Here is a 21961-nt window from a genome sequence, read left to right on the forward strand (position 1 = left end):
GTAAATGTGAATAAGAGCAAGGTTATTAGGTACAGTAGGGTTGAGGGTCAAGTCAATTGGGAGGTGAGTTTGTATGGTGAAAAACTGGAGGAAGTGAAGTGTTTTAGATATCTGGGAGTGGATCTGTCAGCGGATGGAACCATGGAAGCGGAAGTGGATCATAGGGTGGGGGAGGGGGCGAAAATTTTGGGAGCCTTGAAAAATGTGTGGAAGTCGAGAACATTATCCCGGAAAGCAAAAATGGGTATGTTTGAAGGAATAGTAGTTCCAACAATGTTGTATGGTTGCGAGGCGTGGGCTATGGATAGAGTTGTGCGCAGGAGGATGGATGTGCTGGAAATGAGATGTTTGAGGATAATGTGTGGTGTGAGGTGGTTTGATCGAGTAAGTAACGTAAGGGTAAGAGAGATGTGTGGAAATAAAAAGAGCGTGGTTGAGAGAGCAGAAGAGGGTGTTTTAAAATGGTTTGGGCACATGGAGAGAATGAGTGAGGAAAGATTGACCAAGAGGATATATGTGTCGGAGGTGGAGGGAACGAGGAGAAGAGGGAGACCAAATTGGAGGTGGAAAGAGGGAGTGAAAAAGATTTTGTGTGATCGGGGCCTGAACATGCAGGAGGGTGAAAGGAGGGCAAGGAATAGAGTGAATTGGAGCGATGTGGTATACAGGGGTTGACGTGCTGTCAGTGGATTGAATCAAGGCATGTGGAGCGTCCGGGGTAAACCATGGAAAGCTGTGTGGGTGTGTATGTTTGTGTGTGTGGACGTGTGTATGTACATGTGTATGGGGGGGGTTGGGCCATTTCTTTCGTCTGTTTCCTTGCGCTACCTCGCAAACGCGGGAGACAGCGACAAAGTATAAAAAAAAAAAAAAAAAAAAAAAAAAAAAAAAAAAAAAAAAAATATATATATATATATATATATATATATATATATATATATATATATATATATATATATATATATATTCCTTCCTTCAAACTATTTGCCATTTCCCACATTAGCGAGGTAGCGTTAAGAACAGAGGACTGGTCCTTTGAGGGAATATCCTCACTTGGCCCCCTTCTCTGTTCCTTCTTTTGGAAAATGAAAAAAAAAAAAAAGAGAGGGGAGAAAGAATACTTCCCACGCATTCCTCACGTGTCGTAGAAGGCGACTAAAGGGGACGGGAGCGGGGGGCTGGAAACCCTCCCCTCCTTATATTTTAACTTTCTAAAAGGGAAAACAGAAGGAGGAGTCACGCGGGGAGTGCTCATCCTCCTCGAAGGCTCAGATTGGGGTGTCTAAATGTGTGTGGATGTAACCAAGATGACAAAAAAGGAGAGATAGGTAGTATGTTTGAGGAAAGGAACCTGGATGTTTTGGCTTTGAGTGATACGAAGCTCAAGGGTAAAGGGGAAGAGTGGTTTGGGAATGTCTTGGGAGTAAAGTCAGGGGTTAGTGAGAGGACAAGAGCAAGGGAAGGAGTAGCACTACTCCTGAAACAGGAGTGGTGGGAGTATGTGACAGAGTGTAAGAAAGTAAACTCTAGATTGATATGGGTAGAAATGAAAGTGGGTGGAGAGAGATGGGTGATTATTGGTGCATATGCACCTGGGCATGAGAAGAAAGATCATGAGAGGTAAGTGTTTTGGGAGCAGCTGAGTGAGTGTGTTAGTAGTTTTGATGCACGAGACCGGGTTATAGCGATAGGTGATTTGAATGCAAAGGTGAGTAATGTGGCAGTTGAGGGAATAATTGGTACACTTGGGGTGTTCAGTGTTGTAAATGGAAATGGTGAAGAGATTGTAGATTTGTGTGCTGAAAAAGGAAGGGTGATTGGGAATACCTGGTTTAAAAAGAGAGATATACATAAATATACATATGTAAGTAGGAGAGATGGCCAGAGAGCGTTAATGGATTACGTGTTAATTGATAGGCGCGCGAAAGAGAGACTTTTGGATGTTCATGTGCTGAGAGGTGCAACTGAAGGGATGTCTGATCATTATCTTGTGGAGGCGAAGGTGAAGATTTGTAGAGGTTTTCAGAATAGAAGAGAGAATGTTAGGGTGAAGAGAGTGGTGAGAGTAAGTGAGCTTGGGAAGGAAACTTGTGTGAGGAACTACAAGGAGAGACTGAGTACAGAATGGAAAATGGTGAGAAGAAAGGAGGTAAGGGGAGTGGGGGAGGAATGGGATGTACTTAGGGAAGCAGTAATGGCTTGCGCAAAAGATGCTTTTTTTTTTGCTTTTATATATATATATATATATATATATATATATATATATATATATATATATATATATATATATATATATATATATATATATATATATATATATATATATATTTTCCGCGTCAGTGAGATAGCGGAAGAAACAGACGAAGAAGGACCCATCCACTCATATATACACACACACACACACACACACACACACACACACACACACACACACACACACACACACACACACACACACACACACATATATATATATATATATATATATATATATATATATATATATATATATATACATAAACGCCCATATACACTTATATACATACATATACATATCAAAATATACACATATACATACATACACATACACAGACATATCCATACATACACATGTACATATTCATACTTGCTTGCCTTCATCCATTCCTGGCGCTACCCCGTCCCACATAAAACAGCATCGCCACTCTCTGCTTTAGCGAGGTAGCGCCCGGAAAACAGATAAAAAAGAAGAGAAGGGGGGCCACATTCGTTCGCACCCAGTTTTTAGCTGTCATGTGTAATAGAGAGAGAGAGAGAGAGAGAGAGAGAGAGAGAGAGAGAGAGAGAGAGAGAGAGAGAGAGAGAGAGAGAGGTCATACGTACATACAGATGTACACAGGTGATCATGTGTGTCAGGATATGACCCCGATCCCTCCGCCTGACCTGCATGACACAACACTTGTTCTCCACACACAGAGGTTCAGTGACACCTTTCCCGGTCACGAACTGTGGCCTCTTCCGTCATGCCGTCCCTTTAAAAGTTGTGATTCAGACGACTGAGAACGTACAACGTAACCCTCACTTGCCGAGTGACGACCCGCGTAGCTCGGTCGAGGGAAAGAATGCTCGCTTGGAGATCGATACTGCTGGCTCTCCTCTTGCTCGGGACAGCGCTAGCCAATCCCGTCGAGGTGAGTCGTTCTAGGGGAAAGCCTCTCTCTCTCTCTCTCTCTCTCTCTCTCTCTCTCTCTCTCTCTCTCTCTCTCTCTCTCTCTCTCTCTCTCTCTCTCTCTCTCTCTCCCCTCTCTCTCCCCCTGCCACAGCAGAATCAATGGCCTTTTTTCTGCCTCGACAACTTTTCTCTAACTCTACAGACACTCTCTAACTCTACAGACTTTCTCTAACTCTACAGACTTTCTCTAACTCTACAAACTTTATCTAACTCTACAGACTTTATCTAACTCTACAGACTTTCTCTAACTCTACAGACTTTCTCTGACTTTACAGCCTTCCTCTAACTACACAGACTTTCTCTGACCTACAGTTTTTCTCTAACTCTACAACTTTTCTCTAACTCTACAACTTTTCTCTAACCCTACAGACTTTCTCTAACTCTACAGACTTTCTCTAACTCTATAGACTTTCTCTAATTCTATAGACTTTCTCTAACTTTACGGCCTTCCTCTAACTACACAGACTTTCTCTGACTCTACAGCTTTTCTCTAACTCTACAACTTTTCTCTAACTCTACAGCCTTTCTCCAACTCTACAGACTTTGTCTGACTCCACAGCCTTTCTCTAACTCTACAGACTTTCTCTAACTCTACAGACTTTCTCTAAATTCACAGCCTTTCTCTAACTCTACAGACTTTCTGTAACTTCACTGCCTTCCTCTAACTACATAGATTAACTCTGACTCTACAGCTTTTCTCTAACTCTACAACTTTTCTCTAAGTCTACAGACTTTCTCTAACTCTACAGACTTTCTCTAACCCTATAAACTTTCTCTGATTCTATAGACTTTCTCTAACTTTACGGCCTTCCTCTAACTACACAGACTTTCTCTAAATCCACAGCCTTTCTCTAACTCTACAGACTTTCTCTAACTTCACAGCCTTCCTCTAACTACACAGATTAACTCTGACTCTACAGCTTTTCTCTAACTCTGCAACTTTTCTCTAACTCCACAGCCTTTCTCTAACTCTACAAACTTTCTCTAACTCCACAGCCTTTCTCTAACTCCACAGCCATAGATTTTTTCTCCCTTAAAAAAAAAACAAAAACACAGAGTTCGCGGCGACTTAATCCAAGTGTTCAAAATTCTGAACGGGTTCGATAAAGGAATCACGAACATCTTTACGAAACGAATGGAATAAACCTGAAAGCTAAAAGATGTAATATGAACGTGGAGGAAAAGTTTCTTTCCTTATAGGTGTGTATAGCACTGAATTAAGTTACCATCAGACGTAGTGAATACTAAGATTATATATACCTTCAAAAGTCGTTCAGACAAATATTTTATGAATACCTTCAAAATATTTTATGAATTCAGGTATACGCCGTGAAAAACGCGAGAAATAGATTGTATAAACGAAAGCGGTAACGGGGACAGTAGAGGGCTGATATGCAGCAACGTGGAGTCGGTGATAGGTTTAAAGATGCTGAGCGGAATCACATTGTTTTTTTTTTTTTGTCGTGTTAAATTCCTAGTTTTGTCTTTTATTGCCAGGCAACCCAGTCGTGGGCCAATCAGGCCTCCTGATGTCGGTCTTTCTCACGTCAGCTCATGTAAACTCATGTAAACTCCGAAGCCTTTCTCCGACAAGGAAGACAGACTCTAATCGTAGCTCTAACGTCGTTTTCTTATGTCTGGTTCAGTCACTTGCATGAATCTAGATTCATTGTTTATTGGTAGACTTGGCTCCACTTCTCAGTTACACTAAAGTCCATCGCTCGCAAATCTGAAAGTGGAATGGTTTTATCTTCTGTGTTCCACAAAACAACACACGCAACTGTTAGATTAACACTTGCTGAACGTTGATGAAGTTCAGCTTTGTCTAGTAGTCTTCTATACGTATCAAACTTGCTCTGAACTTTCGCCGAAAAGACGCTGCAGTAGAAACCTGAGGGAGATCTCGAGCAAGGTTAGATGGGAGTGTTATAAAGTGATGAAACGAATCAATTCCAAGAATGAGACATCAAGGAATGAGACATCAAGGAATGAGACATCAAGGAATGAGACATCAAGGAATGAGACATCAAGGAATGAGCCATCAAGGAATGAGACATCAAGGAATGAGACATCAAGGAATGAGCCATCAAGGAATGAGACATCAAGGAATGAGACATCAAGGAATGAGACATCAAGGAATGAGACATCAAGGAATGAGCCATCAAGGAATGAGACATCAAGGAATGAGACATCAAGGAATGAGACATCAAGGAATGAGACATCAAGGAATGAGACATCAAGGAATGAGACATCAAGGAATGAGACATCAAGGAATGAGACATCAAGGAATGAGCCATCAAGGAATGAGACATCAAGGAATGAGACATCAAGGAATGAGACATCAAGGAATGAGCCATCAAGGAATGAGACATCAAGGAATGAGACATCAAGGAATGAGACATCAAGGAATGAGACATCAAGGAATGAGACATCAAGGAATGAGACATCAAGGAATGAGCCATCAAGGAATGAGCCATCAAGGAATGAGCCATCAAGGAATGAGCCATCAAGGAATGAGCCATCAAGGAATGAGCCATCAAGGAATGAGACATCAAGGAATGAGACATCAAGGAATGAGCCATCAAGGAATGAGACATCAAGGAATGAGACATCAAGGAATGAGACATCAAGGAATGAGCCATCAAGGAATGAGCCATCAAGGAATGAGCCATCAAGGAATGAGACATCAAGGAATGAGACATCAAGGAATGAGCCATCAAGGAATGAGACATCAAGGAATGAGACATCAAGGAATAAGACATCAAGGAATGAGACATCAAGGAATGAGACATCAAGGAATGAGACATCAAGGAATGAGACATCAAGGAATGTGACATCAAGGAATAAGACATCAAGGAATGAGACATCAAGGAATGAGACATCAAGGAATGAGACATCAAGGAATGAGCCATCAAGGAATGAGCCATCAAGGAATGAGACATCAAGGAATGAGACATCAAGGAATGAGACATCAAGGAATGAGCCATCAAGGAATGAGACATCAAGGAATGAGACATCAAGGAATGAGCCATCAAGGAATGAGACATCAAGGAATGAGACATCAAGGAATGAGACATCAAGGAATGAGACATCAAGGAATGAGACATCAAGGAATGAGACATCAAGGAATGAGCCATCAAGGAATGAGCCATCAAGGAATGAGCCATCAAGGAATGAGCCATCAAGGAATGAGCCATCAAGGAATGAGCCATCAAGGAATGAGCCATCAAGGAATGAGACATCAAGGAATGAGACATCAAGGAATGAGACATCAAGGAATGAGCCATCAAGGAATGAGACATCAAGGAATGAGACATCAAGGAATGAGACATCAAGGAATAAGATATCAAGGAATAAGACATCAAGGAATGTGACATCAAGGAATAAGACATCAAGGAATGAGACATCAAGGAATGAGACATCAAGGAATGAGACATCAAGGAATGAGCCATCAAGGAATGAGCCATCAAGGAATGAGCCATCAAGGAATGAGACATCAAGGAATGAGACATCAAGGAATGAGACATCAAGGAATGTGACATCAAGGAATAAGACATCAAGGAATGAGACATCAAGGAATGAGACATCAAGGAATGAGACATCAAGGAATGTGACATCAAGGAATAAGACATCAAGGAATGAGACATCAAGGAATGAGACATCAAGGAATAAGACATCAAGGAATGAGACATCAAGGAATGAGACATCAAGGAATGAGACATCAAGGAATAAGACATCAAGGAATGAGACATCAAGGAATGAGACATCAAGGAATAAGACATCAAGGAATGAGACATCAAGGAATGAGACATCAAGGAATGTGACATCAAGGAATAAGACATCAAGGAATGAGACATCAAGGAATAAGATATCAAGGAATAAGACATCAAGGAATAAGACATCAAGGAATGAGACATAAAAGGATGAAGCATCACAACAATACTTCCTCTCTTGAACGAACTGAAAGATTTCTTACCTTCACAGAAGACTTTTACAGAGGAACGGAGAGGCAGCCATGTGCGACACCCTTCCCGTAAATCGTGATCTTCAGAGGAATATTGTAATCGATCTTTGTATTTCTCAGAGTCTCTGTGTGCATGAGATGTATCCATGGAGAGTTCATGTCCACTGTAGATGCATGTGTACATGCTTTATCTGCAGGAATATATGTTTCTAACATGAAGTTTACCCAAGTCGTACACATTTGTGAGTCCACAGTGCTCCTGGAGACATCATGACCAAGTGCCATGTTCTGTGTCGGTAGGATGATGCTGAGACCAGCGAGTGTGAGCTGAACGGTGGATCCTGCACGGCCGAGGCTACGTGTGCCGAAATAAGTCCAGACTATGATGACTGTCCGATGGCTGGAGACGTCTGCTGCCTCACTGTGACCAGAGGTGGGTCGGTGTCCCTTCTTCCAAGGAATAGGTCTCGTGGGCAGCTGTGTGTGTGTGTGTGTGTGTGTGTGTGTGTGTGTGTGTGTGTGTGTGTGTGTGTGTGTGTGTGTGTGTGTGTGTGTGTGTGTGTGTGTGTGTCTTTCAAATTATCATAGCGATTCAGCTACCATTCTTATAACTCTGAGCCAAGTGAATACTGTTAGTTTTCATATGGAGAATCTTCAGAGTTTGTCAGTAGGATGTACGTTTACCTGTGACGTACAAATGGACACACGTTCTGACTTACAAGTGTTGAAATAACACTCGGATATGATGTACACCACAACCATGTCAGGATTGTAGGTGTTGCTCTTTGTCTCGTCATAACTAGGTCACAGACTCAATATGTTCTCCCTACGTTCACAATACACTACTTAATAACCTCTAAATGACCAGAGCCTTCAGCATTCACCAACACACATACATATCTGGTAACAGGTAGTGATAAAGTGAAGAGGAGATTGAGCATTTTGAAGGACTGTTGAATGTGTTTGATGATAGGGGAGCAGATGTAGGCTGTGTGGGCCGGAGTGGTATGCGAAGTGAGAGAGACATGGAGAGTGGTTTGGTGAAGAGAGAAGAAGTGGTGAATGATTAATGCAAGATGAAATGTGGCAAGGCGACTGGAACTGATGGTACTGCAGTTGAATTTCTTAAGAAAGCTGGTGATCGTTGTGTTGATTCGTTAGATAACATTTTCATTGTATGTATAGATCATGGTGAGGTGCCTCATGACTGGTGGAATACATGTATACTGTTTGAAGGCAAAAGGGACAAAGGTGAGCGTTCAGACGATAGAGGTATGATTTTGTTCATTGTACCTAATAAGTTGTGTGGGAGAGTGGTGACTGAGAGGATGAAGGCATGTATAGAGCATTAGATTCTGGAAAAACAATGTAGTTTCAGAAGTGGTAAAGGATGTGTGTCAGGTTTTTGCTTCAAAAAATGTGCATGAGAGAGGAACACGAGGATATGTATGTGGCATTTATGGATCTGGAGAAAGCATGTGATAGGGTTCATGGAGACGCCTTGTGGAATTTCTAAAGAACATAGGGTGTGGGAGGAAAGCTAGGAGCATTAATTAAAGGGTGTAAGGCATATGCACGTATAGGAAGGGAGGAGAGTGAGTGGTTCCATGTGAAGGTTGGTCCACAACAGGGGTATGTAATGTTACTATGGCTGTTTCCTTTTGTTTAAGGGTGGGTTGGTGAGGAAAGTAGATGTGAAAATCTTGGAGACAAGGGCGAGTATGCAGTCTGCAGGTGATGAGAGGGCCCGGGAAGTGGGTCAGTTGTTGTTTGCTAAAGACACAGCCCTGTTGGTAGATCCGAATGAGAAATTGCAGAAGTTGGTGACTGAATTTGGAAGTGTGCGAAGGGAGGAACTTAAAAATAGGTTCTAACAAAAGTGAAGTTTTTAGGTTTAGTAGGGCAGAGATGGTTGGGGGTGTAAGATATAGGGAAGGAATGGCTGAGGTGTACGTTTGTATGGGGAAATTTTGAATAAAGTATTTTGTAAAACCTGAGGGTGACAGCGAATAGAACAGTGAAGTGAGTCATTGGGTGAGTGAGGGGTCAAAGGTTCTGGAAATATTAAGGAATATGTAGAAATAGAGGTCGTTATCTTGGTTGGGCGAAAATGTGTGTTTGAAGGTATACTAGTCCCAACAACGTTGTATGGATGAGGGAAATAGGCCACAGATGAGGATCTGCGGAGGAGGATGGATGTGTTGGAAATGAGATGTTTGAGGACAATATGTGGTGTGAGGTGGTTTGATCGAGTAATGAAAGGGTAAGAGAGAGGTGTGGTAATAAAGAGAGTATGGTCGAGAGAGCAGAAGAGGATGCATTGAAATGGTTTGGTCACATGGAGAGAATGAGTGAGGAAAGGTTGACAAAGAGGATATATGTGTCAGAGGTGGAGGGAACAAGGAGAAGTGGGAGACCAAATTGGAGGTGGAAAGATGGAGTGAAAAAGATTTTGAGTGATCGGGCCTGAACATGCAGGAGGGTGAAAGCTGTGGTGTGCACGGGTAGAGTGAACTGGAACGATGTGGTATACCGGGATCGACGTGCTGTCAGTAGAATGAACCAGAGTATGTGAAACGTCTAGGGTAAACCATGTAAAGCTCTGTGGTGTATGGATGTTGATAGGGGCTGAGGTTTCGATGATTTCCACATATCAGCTAAAGAATGGATGTAGGCGAATGTAGCCTTTCTTCGTGTGTTCCTGGCGCTTCCTCGCTATCACAGGAAATGGTTTTCAAGTATGATATATACTGGTTAGTATTCGAGAACCAGAGTTAGCACAAGCTTCCCTGAGACTCGGCCCACGTGGGGTTCGAATCTTGGGGGCAACAGTCAGCCTTCACCCTCCCCAGGTTTTCATCAACCCCTTTGGGATTGGTTGATGCATAGGTATGTGGCTAAACTGGCATGTGTGTATATGTGTGTCTGTGTGTGCACCTAAGAGTTTAGACATGGGACATGCATACAAGAATAGTAGAAGGGCAGCATGAATGTAAAGTCTATCACGTAGCACACACACACACACACACACACACACACACACACACAGTGACCACAAACAGGGCAAAAACAGGTGGAAGATCTCTATGTACCTTGGCTTTACAGGGAATATTGAGAAGTAGAAGCGAGGAGGACGAGATTTAAGGAAGACAGTAGTAGCAGCGAGGGAGGGAATACTAAGGTTGCCATGAAGAACCTAATGCATAACTTGCTTGAAAACTTCCAGATGTCGAGGCAGAAATGACGGATGAGTTTGAGATCAAGAGTGTGAGCAGGAAAACAAAATGCAAACGCATTGGCGGAGACTGTAAAAGGCGTGGTGAAAAATGCATACCTCTAGATGGCTTCTGTAAATCACATAAAATTTGTTGTAAGTATACTGGAGATATGAGTAGTTCTGCACTAGCACAGGATGAATGTGAGTCCACATTTTAAAAAGGAAGTGAATAAAGTTTCGTCATAGTTCATACCGCCTGACAACTTCTTATACGACACCTAGTGTGGATTATGACACTCCTGCGTCCCTTGTGTGGCCTATGACACTCCTGCACCCCTAGTGTGGCCTATGACACTCCTGCACCCCTAGTGTGGCCTTTGACACTCTTGCCCCCTAGTGTGGCCTTTGACACTCCTGCCCCCTCGTGTAGCCTTTGACACTCCTGCACCCCTAGTGTGGCCTTTGACACTCCTGCAACCCTAGTGTAGCCTTTGACACTCCTGCAACCCTAGTGTAGCCTTTGACACTCCTGCAACTCTAGCGTGGCCTTTGACACTCCTGCAACCCTAGTGTAGCCTTTGACACTCCTGCACCCCTTGGGTGGCCTTTGACACTCCTGCCCCCTCGTGTAGCCTTTGACACTCCTGCCCCCTCGTGTAGCCTTTGACACTCCTGCACCCCTAGTGTGGCCTTTGACACTCCTGCAACCCTAGTGTAGCCTTTGACACTCCTGCAACCCTAGTGTAGCCTTTGACACTCCTGCAACTCTAGTATGGCCTTTGACACTCCTGCAACCCTAGTGTAGCCTTTGACACTCCTGCACCCCTTGGGTGGCCTTTGACACTCCTGCCCCCTCGTGTAGCCTTTGACACTCCTGCACCCCTAGTGTGGCCTTTGACACTCCTGCACCCCTAGTGTGGCCTTTGACACTCCTGCAACCCTAGTGTAGCCTTTGACACTCCTGCAACCCTCGTGTAGCCTTTGACACTCCTGCACCCCTAGTGTGGCCTATGACACTCTGCACCCCTAGTGTAGCCTTTGACACTCCACTCCCGCACCCCTTGGGTGGCCTTTGACACTCCTGCAACCCTAGTGTAGCCTTTGACACTCCTGCAACTCTAGTGTGGCCTATGACACTCCTGCACCCCTAGTGTAGCCTTTGACACTCCCGCGCCCCTTGGGTGGCCTTTGACACTCCTGCAACCCTAGTGCAGCCTTTGACACTCCTGCAACTCTAGTGTGGCCTATGACACTCCTGCAACCCTAGTGTGGCCTTTGACACTCCTCCACCTCGTGTGGCCTTTGACACTCCTGCAACCCCAGTGTGGCCTTTGACACTCCTCCACCTCGTGTGGCCTTTGACACTCCTGCAACCCTAGTGTGGCCTTTGACACTCCTCCACCTCGTGTGGCCTTTGACACTCCTGCAACCCTAGTGTGGCCTTTGACACTCCTGCAACCCTAGTGTGGCCTTATTGCACCTCGAGGGCAGACAGACATTAACCTGGGCCCTCGGGTTCACTGGGGTTTCCGGGCCCCCTGCCCTCCTGGATTGAGTCATTTCTCGTGGGCTGACTCACCTGAGGACCCCTTGACGACCCCGGGCCCTCAGTCCACTCCCAAGTCCTCCGTCGGCCCTTGCATGAGTCGACAAGAAGTGTATATCTCCTGTGGGCGACTGTGAGAGACTGTGGGCGACTGTGGGCCTTAACATTTTCTACACCCACTGTGGGATGTGATGTTTCATAACTGATGCGGGTGCAGTACATCACACCTACTGTTCTTTATCCTCGCTATATATACACTGGGCGGACCATTGCATTCCAGGGTCAGGTGGATTGCTGCTCCTACACTCGGGGTGGCTCTTCCACCGGTGGATCCCGGTGTGGTCCGTGAATAGTTTACAGTGGATGTGGAGCCCGGTGTGGTCCATGACTGGTCTAAAGTGGGCGTGGATCCCAGTGTGGTCCGTGACTAGCCTACAGTGGATGTGGAGAACAGTGTGGTCCGTGACTGGTCTAAAGTGGATGTGGAGCCTGGTGTGGTCCTTGACTAGCCTACAATGGATGTGGATCCCAGTGTGGTCCGTGACTAGCCTACAGTGGATATGGAGTCCGGTGTGGTCCGTGACTGGTCTACAGTGGATGTGGACTCCTCCGAAAGGCCCTGTACTATGTCTGGACCGACCGATGGTGTGTGGTTAGTGTGGTGTACAACACCTACACACCTGGGGGTGTCTTGGTTAGTGAGGGATGGACGACTACTTTACTCTACCTCTCCAACCATAACAATGATCATTTAAAGAGATAGGATTGCCCTAGCGTCTGTAGCGGTCATCATCAATGATCCCTGCATTAATCAGAGATGAGAGAAGGTCGAGATAAGATCGCCTTCCAGATTCATCGTAAGACAACAAGGAGAAGTGTGGCATGTGGCAGCCTAACCTGGTGTTAACACATGAGGTTACCATGTCATTCATCCCCTCTGGAACGAGACTAGTCCACTGTAGAGGGGATTGACGCTAAGGCTTGGAACGCGAATATGATCCTTTGTACGAGGCGAGTTTGTATAGATTCCTGAACCAGATGAAGCGAGATTATAAACGCAGACATAAAAAGAGCATCGACCAACTTGTTCTGATGGAAAAGAAATAGGATATAATATTATGGAAACAGAGCATATGGACAATATGAACGTATCCATGATGTATGGTAAGAGTATCTAGTGATATATCCTCGATTGTAATGCAGTGTATAACCATGAGGAAGAATGGTGGTAAACCATGTTGGAGCTCAGATATAAACCATGATGGAACATGAATATAAACCATGTTGAATCATGGTTATAAACAGAGGTGCATGAAAATACCTATACAGGTTCATTTTTATGACTCCAGTGTAACGTGTATATATAAATCAAAGTTAAAGTTTCATGAATTTATAGAATGACATCTTTTGTTTCAGCCATTTTGTCATGCATTGGAGACACCGCGACCTGGATCATCCATCTCTCTGTTCTAACGTTATTTCCAATTTGGCAGGTGAAAGAGATGGCTCATCCGGTCTTCCTGGTCCTCCTGGTCCCCCTGGACCAGATGGCATTCCAGGTCCAGATGGTCCTGTTGGCTATCCAGGTCCTCCAGGGCCTGCAGGGAGTCCAGGCAATGCGGGTCCTGTAGGGCCTCCAGGAAACAGGGGTCCTCCTGGACCTGCTGGCAAGAACGGACAACCTGGACTTCCTGGTCATCCTGGAACTCCTGGAAAGCCAGGTAAAGATCAACCTCCAGGACCTCCAGGTCCGCCTGGACCAAAAGGGCCTCTGGGTGATGCAGGAATGAATGGTGATCCAGGTGCATCAGGAACTCCGGGTGCCAATGGTCCTCAAGGGGACACTGGTGGTAAAGGCATGGCTGGTCCCGGTGGTGAAACTGGTGATAAAGGTTCTGTTGGTGAAAAAGGCCAAGTAGGTGGACCCTAAAGTTCTGTGCTTGCACACTTTCACGCTGCTTTCAGAATCTCCTGAAGTAGTTATTGACCCATAGATTTCAGTCCTCGTCGTCCCTGTAGTTGATGCGTTTCAATCCTTAAAATTCCTGTCGCTTTACAAGAAGGTCTTCCACTACCTGGGGGTCCTTTCGGTTGTGAATGCCTTCCACTAAGTCCAGTGTCTCAACCACTATATGAGATTGTTGTATAGACAAATGTATGAGCCAATGCATTAGACGGTGTATTAGTAGTTGTATCAGCTGTTTAGGGCATTGTATTTGGAAGATAAGTACACTAATGTATTACCTGATTGTATCAGCAAGTGTATGATTAACTGCTGTATCGCGTTTATTTCAACTGATACACCACTCGTAAACCAGCATTACGTGTAAGCTGCTGTATTCGTTATTCTGAAGTACTGTATTACCTAGGTCGTCAGTTGCAATTGATTTAGTCGCTGTATTGCTCTCTTTTATTCCATACACCAAGAATAAACTGCACATTTTGTGTTCATAGAAGATGCACTGCATTTATTTTTTCATTTACCTTTGTGATGGAGGGAGCTTTGGATGTAGTCAAGGATGATGGTGGTACTCGAGTGATCAGATCTAGGACACTTGACTTAGGCTGACGACTGAGATAAGGTGATGGAGAACACTGGGTTGGTGATGGTTAGGGCTGGTTATACCTCCCTCACCACGATATACTCAGTGTTCCCAGCTACAATTATACTGGCTGTTAACAAACGATATTTATGCATAAGGGCAATAGTTAACACCAGAACACTGATTCACAAACAGAGGGTAAAAGACACAATTCTATATAAAATGTATATTCGTTCACACTCAGTCTCTAGCGGTCATGTGCAATGCATCGCAACCACAGCTCCCTGTCCACATCCAGGTCCCACAGACCTTTCCATGGTTCACCCCAGACGTTTCACATGCCTTGGCTCAGTCCATTGACAACACGTAGGCCCCGGTATACCACAGTCTTCCAATTCACTCCACTCCTTGCACGCCTTTTACTCTCCTGTATGTTCAGGCCCCGATCGCTCAAAATCTTTTTCATTCTATCCTTCCACACACAAATCTCCTTTCCAAGCTCACTTACTCTCACCACTCTCTTCTCCAAAACATTGTCTATTCTTTTTTGAAAACCTCTACAAATCTTCAACTTCGGCTCCACAAGATAATGATCAGACATCCCCTCTCAGCATATTGATATCCAAAAGTCTCTCTTAAACACGCCTATCAATTAAAGTGTAATCCAATAATGCCTTTTGACAATCTCTCCTAATCACTTACATATATTCATGTATATCTCTCTTTTTAAACCAGGTACTCCCGATCGCCAGTCTTTTTTTAGCACACAAATCCATCAGCTCTCCACCATTACCGTTCACAACACTGAATACCCCATGTACACCAATTATACCCTCAACTGTCACATTACTTACCGTCGCATTTAAATCACCCACCACTAATACTCGGTCTCGTGCACCCATTCCTGGTGTCAAACCGCCCCACAGGAAACAGCATCCCTACCCCCTGCGTCAGCGAGGTAGTGCCAGGAAAACAGATAAAAAAGGCGACATTTGTTCACATTCAGTCTCTAACTGCCATGTGCAATGCACTGAAATCACAGCTCCCTATCCACATCCAGGCACAACAGACCTTTCCATGGTTTACCCCAGAGACGCTTCACATGCCCTGCTTCAGTCCAATGACAGCACGTCGACCCTAGTATACCACATCGTTCCAAGTCACTCTATTCCCTGCACGCCTTTCACCCTACTGCATGTTTAGGCCTCGATCGTGGCACTTACGGGGATGGAGTGCAAGTGACTGGGAGATGTATAAGAGAAAGCGGCACGAGGTCCAAAGGAAGGTGCAGGGGTTGAAAAAGAGGGCAAATGAGAGTTGGGAGAGAGAGTATCATTAGACTTATGGGTCCACACTGACAATTCCTGCTCACCAGACCTGAGAACTAGACGAGGGTAGTGCATGAAGGATGTGGTGTGCTGTATGGTGTTTGCGTCATTGGTATTGGCTTGTCTGCTATAAAGTTTGCCTTCAAAATATTTGGTAAATGTAAATCGAATCTTAGATTTTTGCTGTCATTCTCTTGCTTATGTTGGTCAATGTGGCAATCCTACAGTCATCACTCCACATCATCTACATATCTAGACACTCCACATCTGGCTGGTGGAGTCAGAGACAGCATCTTCCACCGACGTGGATTCCCAGTTACGTAACCTGTGTGGATACCATCATTTTATGACAGTAGAACATAATTAGTCATCGGAGCATCACACTGCAGAAATCCAGACAGTCTCCTTGGATTCGAGATCTGAAATGTCATACAGTGTATCTGAAAGTGTGAGGGGTAAACCATCCATGCTGTCATTCAGGAGAAAAATGGAATCTTTGGCTTAGCATTATCAATACATCGTTCCCAAACGTGTCACTCTGTTCATGAGCTTCCCTATATCTATTCAGAAAAGATATCTTTTTTCCCTCTTTACATAACTCTTGGTAATCTAGAACTTTATTTCAGTCAGCTTCTTCTAGGTTCCTTTTCTGTAATTCCTTTTCTGTAAATTCTGTTCTTGTTCTGATACGGGAAGCCTTCGCGTTCTAGAACTCAGTGACAACGAAATCCGCTCCCGTTGGTTAGCTGGACGAAGCCAGCGCCACAGACTGCAGGCCCAACTCCTACTAGGTATTGCTTTTTCTTTGGACGACAAAGGCGGAAAATAGGAAAAAAAACATTATCAACAGCAGCTTTATTATTATATTAGAAAGATACAAACAGAGAAAAGACAAATAAATTTTCCTTTTCTGTCAACGTTTACACAGAGAAAACTGATGGGCCCGTCCCAGTTATCTGCTGCACTAAAAATGAATATGATGATTTTAGGTAAAACTGATACATCATTCTTCTGACTTATGTTTAATCCTTTAGCAATCACAGACTAAGGTTTTCAAGAGCTTTACTTCACAGCTTTAGTCTGTCAATCAAAGTCAGCTACTGACTGTGAGAGGGGAACCATGTTCCAGTAATTAAAGCCTGGGATCCTCATTAACCCAGGGAAAGGTCTTCTAGTAATCACGATCGTTCTAGGAAATAACATTCCAACAATCAAAGCTAGGTAATGATTGCTCCCGGGTACGGCCTTCCAATTGTCTGGCCTGAATGGAAACTGAAAAGGCCATCAGGCACTGCAGGCAAACTGGTATGAACCTGTGAATTTTGACTATGAAATCAAGAGGTTCCATCCATCTGTGGAAATGGGTTCCCACAAATCTCCAGTAGCCGTTTTGGGGCACCATGACACGCGTGTGGTGGGAAGCTACGAACGCCCAAGGGAAGCAAACTCGAGCGCACCTGGTTGTGGCTCAGCCTATCATAAGCTATGGACAGCCTTAAAACGCAAAGAGTCAGGACCCACTCCGGGGACACCAGGCATCTCGTGAACTGGAAAGGCTGGATCTAAAGAGGTTCTACAGCTAGAAGACGGTGCACATACTTGGCCATCAGTCGAAGTTCTTCATTTTTCGTGAATCAATTAAGGATATTGCACGACGCTATTTCTTGGTCTCGAGTTTTTCTTTTTAGAATCCTATTTTTTCCTCCCTTTTTGGCGTCTCTTGACCTATAGAATGAAGTGATATTGTACGTCCAATCGTTCTGCTATATGATCTGTCGCTTTTAGCACATGATATACAAGAGTTAGGAATGTCAGATTCCAGATTCAGTTTAGCCACGGAAATTCCACCACAATACCGAAACATAAAAACAAAAAAAAATGCTGACGATAATCTGAGTGAGAAAGGAAGAAAAGTATTTGAAAATGCCTTTGTTGTGCTCCAGTTCATCCTGTATACAAAAGTAATCCGGCTGCATCGTTTAATGTTATCTGAAGCTACCTTACAGATGAATGCATCGACATCAAGAATAATTGTTATTTACATGTGCCTGCTAATCCTACAGTGGTCTCTCACTCCTCATGCCTCATAGCACACCCTCATTCATGAGGTCTGTAAGAAGCTCCAAAACTCTCTCCTCTCGGGCAGCATTGCCCAGGGCGATGTCCACACTGCCTACGACTACCAGCGCCGACATTGCCTGTGCCGCCTTGAAATCAGCCTCTAAATCTTCTTTAGTGAACTTAATGGCCTCTTTCTCAATGCCGAACTTGGTTAGTCTGGAGATAAAGGCATCCCAATAGCCCGAGACAAGTTGTGGGGCATGTTTCCTCCTCTCAGAGGCCTCCAGCGATGTACAGATCAACATGGCCACATCTATGGCGGGTCTACCATAAGTGACCATCTGCCAGTCGATGATACAACAGCGAGTGTCGTCTCCCTCCTTCTTAAAGAGGAGGTTGTTGCACCAGAAATCACAGTGCACCAGGGTGTTGAGCTTCTCTGATGGCGCGAGAACGCCCCGGAATACCTCCGCCGTACGTTCTCCAGAGTATCGCACTAGTGTCTCTCGCACTGCTGCACGGTCTTTACGAGACTCGAGGAACTTCAGGAGGAGTGGGAGACCTCGGTCAACCAGACAGTGGAAGGACTCCGTCGCCTGCTCCATGGACAGCAAGTATGGGTACCGTTCCTGTAAGGGCTTCTTCTCCTTCACCTCCAGCGTGAAGGCTGCAGCGTGGACGTTTGCCAGGGTGGTGAGGGCAGACTGAGCCTGTGAGACGGTGAGCCCTTCAGTCAGGTCCTGGACCTTAAAGCCACGCTGACACATGTCTGCCAACACCAGGATAGACTCAGCCGCTTCCTTGTGCTTGGCGTAGTAGAGATCGGGAGACCATATGACACTGAGGGAATCCTCTGTAAGATATTGCCTCTCCACGCCCTCCAGCGCTGGTTTGATCTGCAAGGTAAGGTCTCAATAAGCTGCACAGCTCACATGTATCAACATAATTACATCATCACCTTACTAACGCATAGTATGATCTTACCAACAGGCGTTCAACATAAAAATCTGAAAACATATTCCAACTTGTGTCATTATTCTTCCCAGTGACTTTCTGTAATTGTTTAATCAGGGCAACATTTGACCTTAGGTTCAGCAAGGATGTCTCAGAGGATAGAAAATCTTCTGGACACTCGATACTCATCACTGTTTGCCAACTTCCTATCACTTTCTCAATCAAACCATCTCATGTCCTCGAACATTACGTTTCCAATACATCCACCCTCCTCCACACAGCCTCATCTATTAGCCCATGCCTCGCATCATTTTTGCCCCTTCAAAGAACGTTGTCTCTTTCCACACATTCATCATCGCTCCAAGAACCTTCGCTCCCTCCCCAATCCTATGAGTCACTTTCACTTCCATGGTTCCATTCGCTGCTAAGTCCACTTCCAAGTATCTAAAACGCTTCATTTCCTCCAATTTTTCTCCCTTCAAACTCACATCCCAGCTCATCTGTCCCTCAACTCTGCTGAACCCGATTAATAACCTTACTTTTATTTACATTTACTCTTAACTTCCGCCTTTCACACACTTTTCCAAACTCACTCACTCGAATCAGCAACCAGAGCTGTATCATCGGCAAACAACAACTGACTCATTTCCCAGGGATTCTCATCCCCAACAGACTGCATACTTGAGCCTCTCTCCACATATCTCGCATGTACCTCCCTAACCAACACATCCATAAACAAACCATACACCCGTGCCGCAGGCCTACTTTCACCTGGAACCACTCATTCTCCTCTCTGCCTACTCGCACATGTCTTACACCCTTGAGAAAAACTTTTCACTGCTTCTAGCAGCTTACCTTCCACGTCATATACTCTTAAGACCCTCCACAAAACATCTCTATCAACCCTATCATATGCCTTCTCCAGATCTATAAGTGCCATATACAAATCCATCTGTTTCTCTAAGTATTTCTCACACACATTCTTCGCAGAAAACACCTGATCCACACATCCTCTACCACTTCAGAAACTACACTGTTCTTCCTTAGTATGATGCTTTGTACATGCCTTCACCCTCTGAATCACCTTTATCCCCCTTGTTTTTAAACAATAGCACTATACTTGCTTTCCACCAATCCTTAGGCACCTCACCATGATCCATACATACAATGAATATCCTCAACAACCAATCAACAATACAGCCATCACCTTTTCTTAATAAATTCAGCTGCAATCCCATCCACTCCAGCCACCTTGTCACATTTCAACGTAAATATAATTTTCATTATACTACTACTCCTTCTACTGCTACTACTACTACTACTACTACAAATAATAATAATAATAATAATAATAATAATAATAATAAAAATAATAATAATAATAATAATAATAATAATAATAATAATAATAATAATATTAATAATAATAACAAAACAATAGTAATGATAATAATGATAATAATAATAATAATAATAATGATAATAATAATGTATGTATGACTCATGGTGAGGTGCCTGAGGATTGGCGGAATGCGTGCATAGTGCCATTGTACAAAGGCAAAGGGGATAAGAGTGAGTGCTCAAATTACAGAGGTATAAGTTTGTTGAGTATTCCTGGTAAATTATATGGGAGGGTATTGATTGAGAGGGTGAAGGCATGTACAGAGCATCAGATTGGGGAAGAGCAGTGTGGTTTCAGAAGTGGTAGAGGATGTGTGGATCAGGTGTTTGCTTTGAAGAATGTATGTGAGAAATACTTAGAAAAGCAAATGGATTTGTATGTAGCATTTATGGATCTGGAGAAGGCATATGATAGAGTTGATAGAGATGCTCTGTGGAAGGTATTAAGAATATATGGTGTGGGAGGAAAGTTGTTAGAAGCAGTGAAAAGTTTTTATCGAGAATGTAAGGCATGTGTACGTGTAGGAAGAGAGGAAAGTGATTGGTTCTCAGTGAATGTAGATTTGCGGCAGGGGTGTGTGATGTCTCCATGGTTGTTTAATTTGTTTATGGATGGGGTTGTTAGGGAGGTAAATGCAAGAGTTTTGGAAAGAGGGGCAAGTATGAAGTCTGTTGGGGATGAGAGAGCTTGGGAAGTGAGTCAGTTGTTGTTCGCTGATGATACAGCGCTGGTGGCTGATTCATGTGAGAATTTGCAGAAGCTGGTGACTGAGTTTGATAAAGTGTGTGGAAGAAGAAAGTTAAGAGTAAATGTGAATAAGAGCAAGGTTATTAGGTACAGTAGGGTTGAGGGTCAAGTCAATTGGGAGGTGAGTGTGAATGGAGAAAAACTGGAGGAAGTGAAGTGTTTTAGATATCTGGGAGTGGATCTGGCAGCGGATGGAACCATGGAAGCGGAAGTGGATCATAGGGTGGGGGAGGGGGCGAAAATTCTGGGGGCCTTGAAGAATGTGTGGAAGTCGAGAACATTATCTCGGAAAGCAAAAATGGGTATGTTTGAAGGAATAGTGGTTCCAACAAAGTTGTATGGTTGCGAGGCGTGGGCTATGGATAGAGTTGTGCGCAGGAGGATGGATGTGCTGGAAATGAGATGTTTGAGGACAATGTGTGGTGTGAGGTGGTTTGATCGAGTGAGTAACGTAAGGGTAAGAGAGATGTGTGGAAATAAAAAGAGCGTGGTTGAGAGAGCAGAAGAGGGTGTTTTGAAGTGGTTTGGGCACATGGAGAGAATGAGTGAGGAAAGATTGACCAAGAGGATATATGTGTCGGAGGTGGAGGGAACGAGGAGAAGAGGGAGACCAAATTGGAGGTGGAAAGATGGAGTGAAAAGGATTTTGTGTGATCGGGGCCTGAACATGCAGGAGGGTGAAAGGAGGGCAAGGAATAGAGTGAATTGGAGCGATGTGGTATACCGGGGTTGACGTGCTTTCAGTGGATTGAATCAAGGCATGTGAAGCGTCTGGGGTAAACCATGGAAAGCTGTGTAGGTATGTATATTTGCGTGTGTGGACGTATGTATATACATGTGTATGGGGGGGGTTGGGCCATTTCTTTCGTCTGTTTCCTTGCGCTACCTCGCAGACGCGGGAGACAGCGACAGAGTATAAAAAAGAAAAAAAAAAATAATAATAACAATAATATTAATAATGATAATACTGTTACTACTGCTACTGCTA

The 21961-nt window shown here is 44.1% G+C and overlaps 2 protein-coding genes across 2 annotated transcripts in view; one reads left to right on the top strand and one right to left on the bottom strand.

The window, feature by feature from the left end:
- Nucleotides 1-3018: 3018 nt before the first annotated feature.
- On the top strand, nucleotides 3019-14405 carry LOC139747159 (uncharacterized). The gene is made up of 4 exons (XM_071659110.1): nucleotides 3019-3170; nucleotides 7476-7608; nucleotides 10402-10545; nucleotides 13432-14405. Exons 1-4 carry the CDS (start codon nucleotides 3102-3104, stop codon nucleotides 13866-13868), a joined length of 783 nt encoding a protein of 260 aa, XP_071515211.1. The 5' UTR covers nucleotides 3019-3101; the 3' UTR covers nucleotides 13869-14405.
- Nucleotides 14406-16649: 2244 nt separating this feature from the next.
- The window catches only part of LOC139747157 (uncharacterized), an 80576-nt gene continuing 75264 nt past the window's right edge, over nucleotides 16650-21961 (bottom strand). The window contains exon 4 of the mRNA XM_071659108.1: nucleotides 16650-18766. Within this exon, the coding sequence (XP_071515209.1) occupies nucleotides 17894-18766 (873 nt within the window). The 3' untranslated portion in view covers nucleotides 16650-17893. The remainder of the gene's footprint in view (nucleotides 18767-21961) is intronic.

This window comes from Panulirus ornatus, chromosome 67, assembly GCF_036320965.1.
Source record: "Panulirus ornatus isolate Po-2019 chromosome 67, ASM3632096v1, whole genome shotgun sequence".
NCBI classification, from domain to species: Eukaryota; Metazoa; Arthropoda; class Malacostraca; order Decapoda; family Palinuridae; genus Panulirus; species Panulirus ornatus.

Coding starts and splice junctions, on each gene's coding strand:
- LOC139747159 (XM_071659110.1), top strand. CDS start 3,102: ATGCTCGCTTGGAGATCGATACTGCTGGCTCTCCTCTTGCTCGGGACA. Junction 3,171..7,475: donor CGCTAGCCAATCCCGTCGAG/GTGAGTCGTTCT, acceptor CTGTGTCGGTAG/GATGATGCTGAGACCAGCGA. Junction 7,609..10,401: donor CTGCCTCACTGTGACCAGAG/GTGGGTCGGTGT, acceptor GAAAACTTCCAG/ATGTCGAGGCAGAAATGACG.